Consider the following 15,782-nt stretch of genomic DNA (forward strand, 5'->3'; position numbering starts at 1 on the left):
CCTTGCTTTCTCCTCCTGGAGTGGTGGGGGAGGGGGGGTTGGGGGAGGGGGTGTGCATGTGAGTGTATGTGGGGGAAGAGGTGGTGGGTGACTTCACATTGACATGGTGTTGGCTGAGGCTGGATTGGAAGGTTTTAGCCTTCTAGCTGTGGATTTGCAGTCTATCCTTCTCTATTTTAGGCAAGGGCTGACATCACTAGCTGCTGTTACCCCTATAAATCCCCCTCCCCCCCCCCCCAGCCTCTTCTTTAAAGAAGGGAAACAAATCCCACCGAGGGAATGCATGGATCCAGAGGAATGAGAGCGATTTCAGCTGCTGAGTTAGGGCAGAGATTCAGCCTTGCTCGGTTTTCATTACCTGCCCCCCTCCCCCCTTTGCCAAGGGATTTAAAATGCACAGCGGTGAGGTTCAACGCAGGAGATTAGATCAGAAACATAAAGGACGCGTCTGAACAGCCGCAAACACACACGCTCATGTCCCTTTGCATTGTTCGTGCCGCGCTGCGATCTCAGCAGCTATAAATCTCAGCCGGTCCCTCACGAGGACCCTTCCCAGTCTGCTCGTTAGTTTCTTCTCTTTGTTTCCGTGGCTTTGCCTTTGGGGGGCTGTTGATTGGATTTTCCGGTTAGGAACCAGGGTGGGGGTGCTACCGGGGACCCTGCTGTGGCGGCGCTGGAAGCATAACTGGGAGTGTGGCTAATTAGAGCACATGTTTAGCCTTTTGGCAAACGGGGTGAGTGTGAGACACATTTCTGCAGCAGGTAAACTATAAGGAGAAAACAGGGGGACGGGGGGAGAGAGATCGCACTGGGGAAAGGGCACGGAAAGGGCTGGAGGCAGAGAGTTAATTTCCCCCTGGTCGATAGACTACTGCCACGTCCATGTCCTTTCAACCTGATTAGCAATCGGATTGGGACTCCAAAGGGGCGGGGTGCGGGGAGGGGTCACACTACTGTATAAGTGGGGGGGGGGAGGGAGAGAGAGAAAAGAAAAACACGCAACAGAGAAATAGGAAGCAAGGCAGCAGTTAGAGTTAATGCCGGAGAAAAAGCCTGTTCCTGCATTTCTTCTTTTGAGGCCGAAAATCTTTACCTGATTTAAAATATTAATTTGCATTACTATCAATGAAGAGCCGTACAGAGTGTAAATCAGAAGGCTGGGGGGAAATTCCTCATACAGGAGATCTAAATGTGTCTCTCTCCGGGCCCCCAGTAATAACGTGTCAGTTTCTTCTGCCGCTCTTCAACTGGAATGGGGTCCTTGACTTCTAACTTATTCAGGGCCTAATTTTGCAACCCTTTCCCCCCCGAAGGACTCCTTACGCGCAGACCTGTGGAAGTTAAGGGAAATATTCACTTGCGTAACGATAGCAGAATCCACGTTTCTTTCATTCATGATTTGCCTCTCAAGCTGCCAGAACAAGGGGAAAGTGGCGCAAAACATGTCAATAACGGACTAGGTCAGGTCGATAGATAGATTAAATAAACAGGATCAGATCTGCCTTCAGGATATGAAGCGCGAGAAGACTCAAAGAAACTGCTTAGCTTTTTAGAAACCAGTAATGAGAGGCGAATGTGTGCTTTGGTGATGGCCTTTTCATGTGGTCTGCTTTCAGACGCATATGAAGGGAATCTTTGCAATAATAAAGTATGAATACAGTAAATAAATCTCTCCAATGGGGCTCTGCTGACCTCTGTTGGAGATGTGGATAAATCAGTACTTCTGGAAGGAGACAGTGAATTGTCTAGCAGAAAGGTGAATTGTCCCGAGTATAGTCAATTTTAACTGGTTAGTTTCGTTTAGTTAAATTAAAAAGAAATAGCTAAATATGCAGACACTTCCTGATTTATTCTGGAGTCTAATCCCTGCGTTAGAGCTCCTAGAAACAATTAAATGGGGAGAAGCAGCAAGAACACAGATTGCAACGCCACAGCAACTAATTCTGCCAGTGACTCTGGAGCCTCTGACTCTGCCCTCCTGCTGGAATTCTAAAAATAAACAAACCTCTAATCATGATAAGTATTCATAAAAACATAAGAATGGCCATACTGGGTCAGACCAATGGTCTGGTCCATCTAGCCCAGTAGCCTGTCTTCCAACAGTGGCAGGTGCCAGATACTTCAGAGGAAGTGAACAGAATAGAGCAAATCATATTTAAATAGTTCTCCATGAGGAAGGAGGAAAGCTGCACACACACGTTCCAGTGTCATTGAATCAGAAAGCTGGTGTTATTTGTCACCACAATACAACATAACTGATCATTTTAAATGGTAGCAATGGTAGGTTGTTATCCTATGTGTGGACTAGGCACTAGAGGGGGATGAGGCATTCACTGTGCTAGTGTGTTTTGCCAATATTTGCTGTCAGCAGAGGATAGTAAACATTCAAGACTCCTACATTCAATTCCAGTTTCCTGAGACCAGTGTGCTATAGTTGTTATAGACACTGCTGTCTAGTCCTCCTCAAGCTTCTGTCCCCACCCCCATTTTCTCCTGTCTGTCTCCCATCCAGCTCCTGTCCCCTTCCCTTCTCTTTCTATCCACCTCCTCTGCTCATATTCTACCCAGTCCTACTGGATCCAGTCCCCTGTCCCTCTATCCACTCACTGGTTTATTCCTCCCTGGTCCTGCTCCACCACATCACCCCCAGCTCCTGCATCCCTCCCCCTCTGCTTCTATCTGCCACATCATGCCCCAACTCCTGTCCCTTTCCTCCTCCCTCTCCTCTTCTATCCACCCTCACCCCATGGCTTCTGTCCCAGTCTAATCTTATCTATTCCCCCTCCCCAAACTCTTGCTCCCCTCCCCTTCTGCTCCTATCCACCATCCAACCTAGCTCCTGTCCCCTTCCTCCTCTGCTCCCATCCATCTTCTCCAACCTTTTGCTCCTGCCTACCTCATCATTCTCCATGTTAGTCAGGCATCCTACTCCTTCTCTTCCATGTTGCCTGGGCACCACCAGGAGGAACACTGGAAACGCAGGAGAGTCAGTCTGTCTATTCTTGGTTCCTGTGCCTGGCATCTCAGCAGCAACTGCGGACAGCAATTGCAAGGAAAGTCCTGCTCAGTCCTGGACTGGCACATGCTTGATGCAGATGGAATCTTTGGAATTCTTAGCAGTGATGCTGTAGGAATTCTCCACTGAGTTTATGCAAACTGAGATTTTTTTTCCCAGAGGCTTATCACTTGGCCAAATTAGGGCAAATTAACATGGGGACAACAAAAGGCACATCCATGACACCAGGGTGACCCCTCTCTCCCTGCCAAATGTTAAGCCCCTGGTCTAAAGTATGTTGATGCTAGAACTTCTCAACCAAACAGATGTAAGAATTTTTTTTAAATAAGCAAAACAATGTATTTTCCCCTACTCTCATTCTTGGAAATGGCTGACCAGTTTTACTGAAACTTTCTCAAAACAGTCAGCCTGAGGCAGACACCAGGGGTAGAAAATTTCAACCGGAACAGTTACATTTTTGCAAAGTTATAAGCAACTAAAAACAGCTTCTTATAATGGAAAGCACTGGGCAACCTTAACGATAGGCAGTGCTACCAGCTCCACCTATAATATATTGTGGCAGATGCTAAACTGATGTCAATCAGAGTCTCTTCATTATGGAGTGACATCAGTTAACACCAGCTGAGAATCTGGCTTCTGATCTTGGCACTGCCCTCTTAATTCAGGGGTGTCCAACCTTTTTAGCCTGAAGGACCAACATAGTATTTCACTAAAATTAAGGAGCCACAGTGTAATACTATGGATAAATTTTCTGCTCTGGTTCATTCCCCCCTTTGCACTGATTAGGCAGTACAAAGGGTCAGACATCACCCACAAGTACTCTGCTGGAGATTACCCCAGAGTAGAAGAGTCCCCAGCAGCCATAGAGTCAGCATAGCTGACTCTTTTGCCTCCCACTCCACAGTCCATGGTTCAGAGGCAAAGGCAAGGGGGCGGGGGATGGAGTGTGCTTTGCTTCATCTATCCCCAGCTGGTGTATGTTGCCAAGGGTACCATAGCCAGCTGGTACAAGTTAGAGCCGACCCCAAGTATGGCAGGGAATCAGGGAGTTGTATATGGTGGTTGGTTCTCAGGTTTTCCTCTTTTTCCACCTTTTCTATATCAAGAAGAGGAGCCATCACTCCCATGGGCTCATACAGAGCAACCAGACGCCTATCTTGCTTTCACTTCCTTCCTGGATGGAACTGGTTCCAACACTTCTATTTAAAAATTGAAACTCAGAGGACACACTATCCATGCAGATTCATATGCAAATTTCCCTCTTAACACAATCACTCTGCAAGGTCCTGATTTAGAGTCTTGAGTGTCACAAATGCAACAAGTTTGGACATCACATTATTCAAATATAAGCACTTACGTCTGACTAAATCTGCTTGTAGGTGTCTCAAGTGAACATTCAGGTGCCTAAGATGGATATAGCCATTAAATGCAGGTTTAGGGGCCCAAGGATCAAATTAATCACTGGGTAATTCTATTGAAATCAACAAAATTACACCAGGAATGAATTTGGCTCCCTTTTTTTGGCTCCTATAGTTAACTTCAGATGTTCACTCTGCACAATACCATCTTCTACCACAAACACCCCCACTCCTTTTAGAGGTATTTTAAAATGGTAGGCATATGCCAACCTTTCAATCAGATTTTGCCCAAAAGACTTATGAACAGAAGACAGAGAGAAGAACCAGTCACTCCAGTGGAGTGAGAAAGAGAGGGTAGAGATTAGCTTTAAATAGGGATCTCTTTATGTAGCTTCTAAAATTCATAGACTTTCCCCCTGGTGCAAACGAATTGCTATCCCTGTTGTGCTATTTCACAGCCTTCCTTTAGCAGATGGCGTAGATTCTCACCTGCTTAAAGAGGGACGTTTGAGCCAGTTTAATATTTTAAAAATAGGTTCTGGTGAAAAAAAGGAGTTGTGATACCAGCTTGTTTTCCAAATGTATTTATTTATTTATTTTGTTAATTATCTGAGCTTTGTGTTTAATTAGCATTTTGCTCAGGCCACACCATTGGTTTTGACTGTACGTGAGGCCAGAATACCAGAGCTGTGACAGCTTGATCATTTCAACTACTAACTTCCTGTGACATCACAACCACAGGGTCAAGCAGAAGTTGAAGTCTTGTTGGAAGAGTCTCTCGTGGGAACTCGCAGTAGCCCCCTCCCTCAAGATATTTAAAACTAGACTCAGAAAGTACTGGTAAATGCTGAAGGGAACAGCCCCTCATTGACCTTTGAGCCATGAAGGACTAGCTGACCTACCTTATCAGGGCTTTTCCATCTGTACTTTCTATGAATAGAAACAAGGTGTGTGTATATGTGTGCACGGCTCTGTATGAGGGATTATACATGCACACATATAAACACACAGCTGTGTGGGTGTATGACTATGACTCTGTATGTGTGTGGACCAAAATGGATTACAATTCTTGACCTGAATTCTGACAAACTCTCAGCCTGAGTTGGAGTTTTCATGTCCATCTCCTCTCAGAAGAGATTCAGGGACTTTGCAAAATGAAGGGAAATTGAATTTTGATGTATGTAACAGGTGTAATGATTTTTACTGCAGGGAGCTATATAACTCATTCTGAAGTTCATTTCTGTAATTCCTTCAGCTGAATCTCTCTCCCTGTATGATGGGGTATGTATGCTATTCCCCATCTGACTCTTGGGTAGCCAGTGGGCAGCTGGGTTATGGTCACTCAGATATAGCCAAAGCTCAACCTTTCAGTTTTCCCTGTCTGGTCTGTGAGGGATTGGAACTAGACAGGGAGAACATAAGTGGCTGAGGAGTGGATATGGCTGGGGATCATAATGCTGCTAGGCCCAGCTGATAGGTATAAAAGCAAGAAGAGGAGAAGTAGAGGCTGGACTTAACTCATAATGAGATTTTGCTGTGCTGCTTGGACTCCAGAGCACTGAGGATGTTTTATTTGGGCATAGTTTAAATCCAGAAAAAGGAGGAATCTGGATTCTGATTCTCCTCTCACTCACTTTGGTTTAAGTCCACAATAACTGCTGAAGGCAATGCAGTTACTCTGGTGTTACGCTGGTGTCAGTGAGAAGAAAATCAAGCCTGGCCCTTCTTTATTTCTGCTTTGGGAGTGAGCGACTCTTACTATTAAGGATAGAGAGATTCACCTTCCCTTTTCTTTCAGCCATGAAAGAGCTCTCACTGGATAGGACACGTTCCAATATACAAGTATCTTCCTTTGTCATACTCTTAGTTCACTCTTTGTTAATAGCCTTAGGAAGAAACACACAATGCTATCATTGACCTACTGCAAGACTGTCCTTTCCACAAAACTGCCACCTAATTACATCTAACCTCTACAGTAAGAGTAGGAAATCCCACACATTCACTGGCAAATAGTTCCTCCCACAGGAGGAATGAAATAGACCTGATTTTTCAAATTTAATTAAGACTTATTTTTCTTGTCATGCAGCATGTCAGCCAAGCACAGTCTGCTGGCAGATGAATGAATGGGAATTGAACTGGAACGGAAAAATGCAACATGAGAAGTCAGTTGCTGTGGCCATAGCCCTTAAACTTTTGAACTTTGGCAATACATTTGTCTACTCATATTGTCAATAAGAATAACACTACCCAAAAGATAACACATTGAGTCCCTCTGCCACTGAAAGCAAAATAAACTGTATATTGCTATCTGCCAGCAGTAATTGCCATCATTTTAATCATTTTCAAATCTGTAAATGCGGAAAAACCATTGAGTCCTAACCCTGTCTAACCAAGATTTTCATGGAATCCTAGAAATCAGAGCTGGAAATAGACTAACTAGTTCATCATGACTATCACTCTAACTCTGCAGGATTCAATGAAGAGCTTCACTGATTGTAAATCTAATCAGAACGTGTTAAAGAGATCCACTCCCTTAGGCCTTACTAGGTCTTGGATATGCCCCCCGAGAAAGCTTCTGAAAAATATCATTCAGGTTTTTAATACGTGACTAGGACTTTACAACTGTGTTTAATCATAGTGTTTCTGTGTAGACCAATAACAGAGCTGGATGTATTCAAAAAAGCTGTCAATTGTTTACACCTTAAACCTAATTTGTGCCAATTTTGCCTTTCAGTGTGCACGAACAGCACCCAGTGAGAGCAATGCACATGCATCCACAGGAAGAAAATACCTCTTGGTGGGAGTTATGTGATGGACAAACCCCACACTGGAGAGTTAAGGGTGCAGGAACAATCCTGGGCTTGGGAAACCTTGCTGCCTCATGGGCCTGCTCCAGTTGGAGGAGAGCAGTGGAAAGTAGTCTCTCAGCACAGCAGGATGGTAGGTGAAGCGAGACAGACCTGCGCTTCCTGCTGCAAAGGGACAATGCCGGGAAGGCTTTCCCAGGGGAGATCTGCTGCACAGAGCCAAGAATCCCTACCCTGCTGAGGAGGACCAGGGGAGGCATTAGCCAGACAGCCAGTAGTGGACTCCTGCCTTATGATGCTCAAGAGGGCTCTTGGGTTGGGACAGAGTGGAGGGGGAGAGACCGGGTTCCCCTACTGCATAACCGCTAAGCGGGGAGGTTCATCCCACTGACAGTGGGACATAAAAAAGGAGACAGGGACTCTGAATAAAACTGATATCGGACATGGGTAAATAGGTTAAAAAACAAACCTTCATTTAATGTGTACAGTACTCAGGAGGGGGAAAGAATACATCGTACTATGGCAATACAGAGAATACACCATAACAAGCTCCTCCATAGTAATTACTTCAGGCTACTCTCAAACCTGTGCTCCTTTGTGAAATGCACACAGATCCATTTATCTAGCTGACTATAAACCACAGACTGAATTCAGCCATTACCAGTTGTCCTGCTTATGGGTGTCAGATTCAGGAGCCAAGCACCACCTTCCCACCCAGGAAGACAGGCAGGGGGAGATAAGTCGAAACTCCTCAAGCAGAGAGAGCCTGTATTGTAAGTAAAGTGGCCTCACTGAACAGCGGAGCCTATGACAAAATGTCAGGGCATCTGCCTTAACCGTCGGTGGGAAGAGAAGCCTAAAGCAGTAGAGATTGTGAGAGAAACTACGAAATTTATAAAAGGCCATTTCCAGAAACAGCTTTTTATTTCATGTTCTTCTCAATCCAGTCCTTGAATGGAATTGCTTTGGTATAACCAGTGTAGAGTTCTAGGCTGCAAGTTTTATCATAGCCCCAGCTCACTAATCCCATCAGGTGCCATTTTAGCTCAGGAGACGCTTTTCCTGGCAACGTTATGGCTGCAATGCCTCCAGTCTCAGCAGGGCAGATGTTAGAAAAGGCAGTGGGGTGCTGCCTGGCACAGAACATGCTGTCAGTGATGATGACCTGGATTCCATTATCCTCATACTGCTGCTCGCACAAGAGCGAGTCCACCATCTGAACAACTCCCATGCGGATTGTATCATTCTTGTAGCTGGGATCCTTAATGTCAGCCAGTATCTTCCAGCCAGTAATCACTATTTTTAAATCCTCTGTGGATGGGTCCAAATCATGAGCAGATGCCAGGCAAATGGGTTGAACATGGCTGCTGATTTTGGCTTTGTCCAGGAGTTTTACAATGGCCATGTCGGAATCAAGCAATATGGGGTCAAAGTTTGGATGCACTAGGATGGCAGAAATCTAGGAAGGAACCAGAGAGGGAAAATTTACAGGATTAATAATGATGGACAATAGAAGTGTGGGAAATCATTGACCATTTTTCCATGATATTTTCACATTTAATCTCAGCTGATTTTGCACCCCTCAAAGCTTCCTTGTCTATGCTACTCAGTCAAATGCTCTTTCAAATCAAGAATATGCAAAATATTCAAATGCGGTGTTTCAAAGACAACTTTTGCTTGGGATCAAATCAATTTTTACTGACAGCAAAAAGAAAAATCATGAAAGGCAATCAATTTTTCAACAAAAATTGGCCCACTTTATGATTGCAATGAAATTGGAGGAGGGAAGAGGGAAATATATTTCAAGTAGCTTAACCTTTTATTGAGAAAACTTTGCCTAGTCCTTTAGTGGACAATGTCTGATTGCATGTCAGTTTCAGTCTGCAGAAATGTAACAGTGTCCTACAGATGAACTAAAATATATCTTATTGAGTTTCTTCCAATAACTCACCCCAAAAGAAAGAGTTAATGCATTATGCAATATATAACTTTAGAGCCTAATCTTTTATCCCTTACTGGGCTGATAAGATGCTGTCAGAAGAAAACTCCAGGCAGCAGAATGGGGAAAGACTTTCCTATCAAGAATAATAAAATACTCTGGATAGGCAGAGGAAGGTGGGGTTAGGTACCAAAATGAAGCAGAAAGTTGAATATAAAACAAGAAACAAAGTAACTGTATTTTATTGGAGAGAACATATTAATGAACTCAAAAATCAAAAAGAAAAACACAATTAAAACTGCTGAGTTTCTCCTGATTTTGATATGAAACCATTAGTCTGCCCAGGTTAGCTTGGAAAATCAATTAACTCATCAAATTACTTTGATGAGACCTGGGCCTGAACTGTTATCTATGGATCTGGAGTCAGATCCAAACTTCCCCAAAGTTTGGAGTTGTTTAGATCTGGGGCTGAAATGTAAAATGAGTTGATGGTCACAGACCAGGATCAGTGGAGATGTGTCTCCCTCCCCGAAAGCACAATCACTGGTTGGCACTGGCTGGCATCCCTTTTTTTTTGGAAATCTCAGCCAAGAGACCAGCTGAACAATTCTATTCATCCCTATTTGTCAGGAGTGAGGGATGTTAGTGGGATGATGTGCAGGGAAGCTTGCAGTGGTGCTGCTGCCCCTCCCATACCATAAGAGTTCTGCCAATGAACATGGGACTTCAGGCTCCAGGAATGTCAAAACAAAAGTATGCAAAATATATAATACATATTCCTAAGAATGGGCTTTTTTCTCTTCATGCAAGACGGACCACAGGGGTGATCCAGGTCTGTATCTCTGTCAGCACTTCTCCACTCCCATCTGAATGCCTTACTCACCCGTAAGTTCTGGATAGTCTTCTCATTTCGGTCGTCGTCCCTGTAGAATTTCCCCAAGACCACTTTGAGTTCCGCTGTCTTGAGGACCGTGATCTTCCCCAAGTCAGTGACACAGTGAGCTGCCACCACCACAGTGCGCTCATTCACCAGGGCCCCACTGCAGATCAGGATCCACGCCCCCTTCCGGAGGCTGATCTCCTTTACCCCATTGGCTTTCCGATAGATGGCTGCTTGCCAGGGCCATCTGATAGATGAAGTCTTTTGAAGAGTGATGTTTTCCGTTTTTCCACAGACTGTAAAAATATGAACCTAGGATGAGTTGATTCTTTTTCCTCAAGAATCTGAATGTCTCCACGTCCTGATTCCCAACTATGGTGCGCCTTAGGGTACTAAACTTTATTGGTTAGCACCAGGAAAATGTTTACCAATTAACCCTTAGATCAGCCTTGCAACATTCTACTCACCCACAAACACCTTGAGAATTTTTATTTTTAAAGGGTGAATAAAATATTATTAGTTTTTTCATTCTCATTGGAATTCCTCTTAAAAGGTGGGAAGGTAAATTTTGCATCTGAACTAGTAATTTTCCATTACAATTTTGTAAGACTGCCCTATAACAATATAATTACATAAAGATATGAAAGAATCAGGATGACACCACAGCTGTGTGAAAATTCCACCCTAAAACCCATCTTAAGCAACCACACAAGAATCGACCAGAAATGGGTCATCTCGTAGAAATGGGCTTTATGCAACTAAAGACTGAAAAAAATATTTCTAGATACTTGAGATGAGCCCAAACCAAAATCCCAGATCCAAAACCCTCTGAACTTTTGTCTGGATCTGAACTTTACAGTTGGCCCTATGCCAATAATGGGCTGTCCCAAATCTCCAGATTTGCATAGCCCCTAACTCTGAGGTAATTCGTACCCAGTTCTGAACTTTGCAAAATAGTCCCATCCTCAGCAGGATCGAGTAAAGGGAGTAGCCTCTTAAAAGTTCACTGGTTCCACTTTATTGCTTTTGGTCTGATGTATTTGTAAATTATCTGCCAAAGCGCAGAGACAAGTGAAACATTGAATTTGCTCTAAGTGGGAAAATGTGAATAATAGGAAAATGTTTCCAAATCATAGGCAAATTACAAAACTGAAAGCTTGTCTCCTCACTTGGTGTCATCAACAGAAGTTCTGCTGTGGAGTAGAAAGAGTCATCTATCTTCCCAGTGTCATTGCGCCTTCTCGCCCAGCTGGGAGCACAGGCAGCCTACATTGTTAGGAATCTCCATTTATCTAAGATGCATACATGCCCCCACCCACAGAAGATGAGTATTTCTTTTCTTCTTAACAACTCACTTGGAATGCATGTGGGAGCCCGCCCACTCCATTTTCCTGTCTTCAGACAGGTTCTCCTGCTGCTTCCCAGGCGGCGGTAGAAGGGAGAAATGCAGTCATACTGAAGCTGAGTGTGCAAATGCTGGTACCCTGGAGGCAGGTCTCCAAAGGGCAGCATTGGCTTCTTGGTTGGATATATTTCGAGCTTCTGTTTGCTGAATGCAGAAGAGTAGAGTTGATGCAAAGGCGTCTCCCTGTTTCACCATACAAGAAACATGGGGAAATGATAATATGACAAAAAACGATCATGATCATTGCTTTATCACCAGCTGCACTACGCACCATTTTAAAACGTAAGGGCTTTGCTTATTTGCTGGAAGCACAAGGCAAAAAACTCTCCAACACAGTTTAGCAGAATTCCCATTTGCAGCTCAGCCTTTATATAGATGGGGGGAGGGGTTGTTTTTGTTTTTTTAGTTTACCTTTTCTGGAGTGTCTCCAGTTACATAGGAATATTTTGTGGATAATAGTTCATGTTATCACCATTTGCAAAAGACATGTGATGCTGCATTTTTCAATGGAAAAATTATACTCGAATTGGGTGTTCTATAATTAATTTTCACTAGAGAGGAGTTTAGACTCCTTCTTTTTCGCTAGTGAACATTATAATAGGCAGTATTGGGAAAAGATTCAGACTAAACTATGTTGATAAAGTAGCTTGATTTAGCAATTAACAGAGATGATTACCATACCGGAGAGAATGTATAATTGCACCAATCGCTAAATTTTAGTTTAGGGATTGCACTGATCTGATGAAGTATGGGACCTATTTTTAATGTTTAAATGTGCTCTAAAAATGAAATTAACCATTCTGAATTTGTACTATGAACTTTACAAAGCTAATATTTTAAATCCTTCATTCATGACAACTACATGATCTCTGTGAGAAACCACTTGGAAGTACATGAAGGTCTGATTGCTTGTGGGGAAACCTATTGAAATCTGCAAAAATGGACAGGAAATGAGTTTCCTGTGAGATTGCTGCTACCTGTTGCAGCCAATCGAGCTAGAAATGCCTGGGGAATAGATTTTTCTCACGGTATGTTATGATTTTTCTCATGATAGCATATATCCCTTAAGGTCCCAGAGAGACAGATTGTCTTATATATGTGGAAACTGTCAGATTACATGTGACACCCCCTCAAAGCCAAGATACTAAGACTGAGAGCAGTGGCAGTAAAGTCCATTTCTTTTCTTTAAACAAGACGACATCTGAATAGGAAGGATGGTCCAGTTGATAGGGCACTAGGTTAGGACTTCTGACGCCTATGTTCAGTTCCCTCTTCAGCTGCCAACTTTCTGTGTAACAGCAGATAAATCACTTTCTCTGCCTCCGTTCCCCATCTGTACAAATGAGGATAATACTTCCCTACTGCATGGGGATACAAGTTCAATTCATGGGTGTGAGATGCCCAGATACTATGGTGATAAGGGCCAAATATGTTTCTTGGTGGCATGTGTGTTAAGCAGTGTAAATCTTTTTTTTTTTTTGGGGGGGGGGGGGAGGGGGGCAGAGACTGAAGATATTGGTCATGTTTGCACTGCCACTAAAAACATACAAGGTCAGCACTGCAGAGGGGCACAAAACCAAAAAATACTAATGATTATAAAAAAATTACTCTGAACATGGCAGAATCCTCAGACAGATTTGGGTTGGGTTCTTTCTGAGAAATGAGCAAAAGTTCAGGGCAGGCCCTGATTTTTTTCTGACCAAGCTTTCCCATCCCTATCAAGCCCAGCTTCCTACCACATCATGTAGCATCTCTTTGGGTGATGGTGCCTATTGCAACAGACCATCCTAGGATGCCTTCCCCCTTCACCCCCAGTTTCCTCAGTAAGACCCCACAGTCCCAAGGAATCTCCGGGGAACCCCTGCTGACTGTTACAAAGATCACAACCCTAATTCTGGCTGCATCCCATAGGGGGAATAAATAACAAACGTTCTTAAAATTGAGGCATTACAATCTCACCTTGACTGAACCTGCATTGGAAGCACTTTCTGTCTCACCAGGTCAGAGATCTTTGGCTCTCTGCAGGCTAAAAAAAATACAGTGTTGCACAATCCTTTTCCATGTTCAGAGCTCAAATGTTATGGTTCAGATACCTGTCCACCTTTCCTGTCACTAGCAACAATGGACTGGATGAAGAGAAGAGGCAATAAGTAGATATAATTATATGCATTAAAATATATGTGGTAACACCCCTGTTGGCCCTGTTATAGAGAGATCTGATGATTATGTTACTGTATGTTTCTCTAAACAAATGCTCACTGTTGGAATGATAATTATTTTGTCTCTGATATATACATGGCAAGGGTTTTGTAAACCTGTTAAACCTGCCTAAATAAATGATAGATAGATAGATAGCAAAAGCTGGGATCCTCAACTAGTCTCTTGTGGTATATTACATTCCTGATAGACACTGAAAAGAGTTGAGTTCTCTCTCTCTCTCAAACTCTTTTCAGTGTCTACCAAGAATGTGATATACCACAAGAGATTAGCTGAGGAGCCCAACTTTTTCTCTGCCCCTAAAAATACTTTTTCTGTTGCTCTATCTACCCCATTTGCCAGGCATCCATCTTTGTAATATCTGTGTGTCTTCTGCCTTAGGCAGGTATAATAGTTTTAGCCATAGAGAGAGAAATGACCACTAGTGCTTTTGCAGAGCAATAATTAAAAGACCACAGCAGATTATTTGCAATCTGAGTGAACTTTTGTTAAAATCGAATTAAAATATATAATCACCATCTGCCTAGGTATACATGGATAATCCAGATGATTGGGCACCTGGCATGAAAATAGTAGGATGTTACAGATAGCTGCCAACCTGTCATCTTGTACACCCGTCTGAGAGGGGCCTAATTCGAACGAGCATAACAAGTTGACTCAAATTTGCCTAAGATAACAGATGGGGGAATCCCAGGACTTTAAATTATGTATATTATAATTATTTTGGGGGGGAGATAGATATCTGATTGGTCCTTAATAATTCAGCTGATTGTGCCAAGATCTCTTTCCCTCCAGTAAAGTGGATGAACTGAGGGATTCCTGTTGGATGTGGTTCATCTGTATGTTTGAGAAGTCATACACTGTGGCATTCTACAATACTTAGTTGCATTTGTGATTAATAACATATGTTAAACCTTTGGTAATTGTTAAAGTTAACATCAATCAAAAGGGTTAGAGGGAAAAGGTACTTTCTATCAATGGAGCACTTAACACAATGTGCAGCAAGGGTGTTTAAGCCTTAAAATACAGAACAAAACCCCAAAAGGATAAATAATTGTCCTTATAATATTTCATTTTGTTTAACAAAGATCTGTTAATATGTATTACAAAATTCTCTCTCTTTGGGGAAATGTTTAGATAGTTCCCAACACACATCCTTCCTCTTGTTGTGGTTCCCATCACACGTCTATTAGACCCTGAATCAGCAAAGCACTTAAACACGTGCTTAAGTGCTTTGCTGAATGCAGACGGATTGCTGAACCAAGTCTTGAAAGACTGCAGACTGTAAGCCTGATCTTGCAAACCCTTACTTATGTAAGGAGTCCTGTTGACTAAACCTGATTGAAAACTGGACCTTGTGACAGCAAGACTAATAATTCCTTATACAGAATAGACCTTTCTTCATTTTCCAGTTCCTCCATGGTCTTCTTTGATTCACTGACGCTACCCATACCGGATTCCAGTATGAGGGTAGGGAAAACAAAGGTGTTGGGGGAAATGAGATAAATTCCTATCCTTTCTTAAAGGAAGAAACTTCTCTTGGAATCACTACCATCTTCCCTGGCTGAGTTCAGCAGCCAGAGAGCGTGGGCAGACTATCAGCTTCAGTATCAGGTGCCAATCTGATTGAGCCATTACACACCCTTTTATTGAAGGTATTTAGAAAACAGATAGTTTAGCCAGAAAATAATATACAAAACAAACTCCAGGTAAAACATATCAGTTTTTATGAGCTGGAGCAAAGAGACTGAAAACTACCTTTTATGCAGATTGGTTGTTTCCCTGACCACTCTCCATTGTCTTGGCAGGTCCTCTGCTCATTACCACTAAGAACGTATGAGTTGTTACAAAAGAAAGCAATGACTGTGCCGATTTTTGCGTAGCGTTCGGTCATTAGCCCAGTGTCTTCCACCACTCTTCTGTAGCCATTGAATGGGCCACCAGGGTCTGAGCAGTTTTTTTCTTGTAGAACTAACAACAAGAAAAAAAAGTAAACATTTTTCACAGAGAATTAATTGTGAGCCCCTGATCATTTGACATTTCACGCCCACAGTGCTACACAAAGTATACTTAATTTACAATTAATGTTTTAAACTAAATGTGATGCCAGGACTAGTCAACAACAAATATTAAAGGGACAATGTCAATGTAGAAGTCTTA

At 42.9% G+C, this 15,782-nt stretch overlaps 1 protein-coding gene across 4 annotated transcripts in view; it reads right to left on the reverse strand.

The window, feature by feature from the left end:
* Positions 1-7,633: 7,633 nt before the first annotated feature.
* Positions 7,634-15,782, reverse strand: part of PAMR1 (peptidase domain containing associated with muscle regeneration 1) — a 68,942-nt gene continuing 60,793 nt past the window's right edge. For all 4 annotated transcript variants that reach the window (XM_084629989.1, XM_084629987.1, XM_084629988.1 and 1 more), the window contains 5 exons: positions 15,381-15,593; positions 13,365-13,431; positions 11,356-11,588; positions 10,004-10,296; positions 7,634-8,640 (listed from right to left, as the gene is read on the reverse strand). In XM_084629989.1, the coding sequence (XP_084486115.1) occupies positions 8,104-8,640; positions 10,004-10,296; positions 11,356-11,588; positions 13,365-13,431; positions 15,381-15,593 (1,343 nt within the window). In that variant the 3' untranslated portion in view covers positions 7,634-8,103. The remainder of the gene's footprint in view (positions 8,641-10,003; positions 10,297-11,355; positions 11,589-13,364; positions 13,432-15,380; positions 15,594-15,782) is intronic.

The sequence above is a fragment of the Lepidochelys olivacea genome, assembly GCF_965140295.1.
Source record: "Lepidochelys olivacea isolate rLepOli2 genome assembly, chromosome: 6".
NCBI classification, from domain to species: domain Eukaryota; kingdom Metazoa; phylum Chordata; order Testudines; family Cheloniidae; genus Lepidochelys; species Lepidochelys olivacea.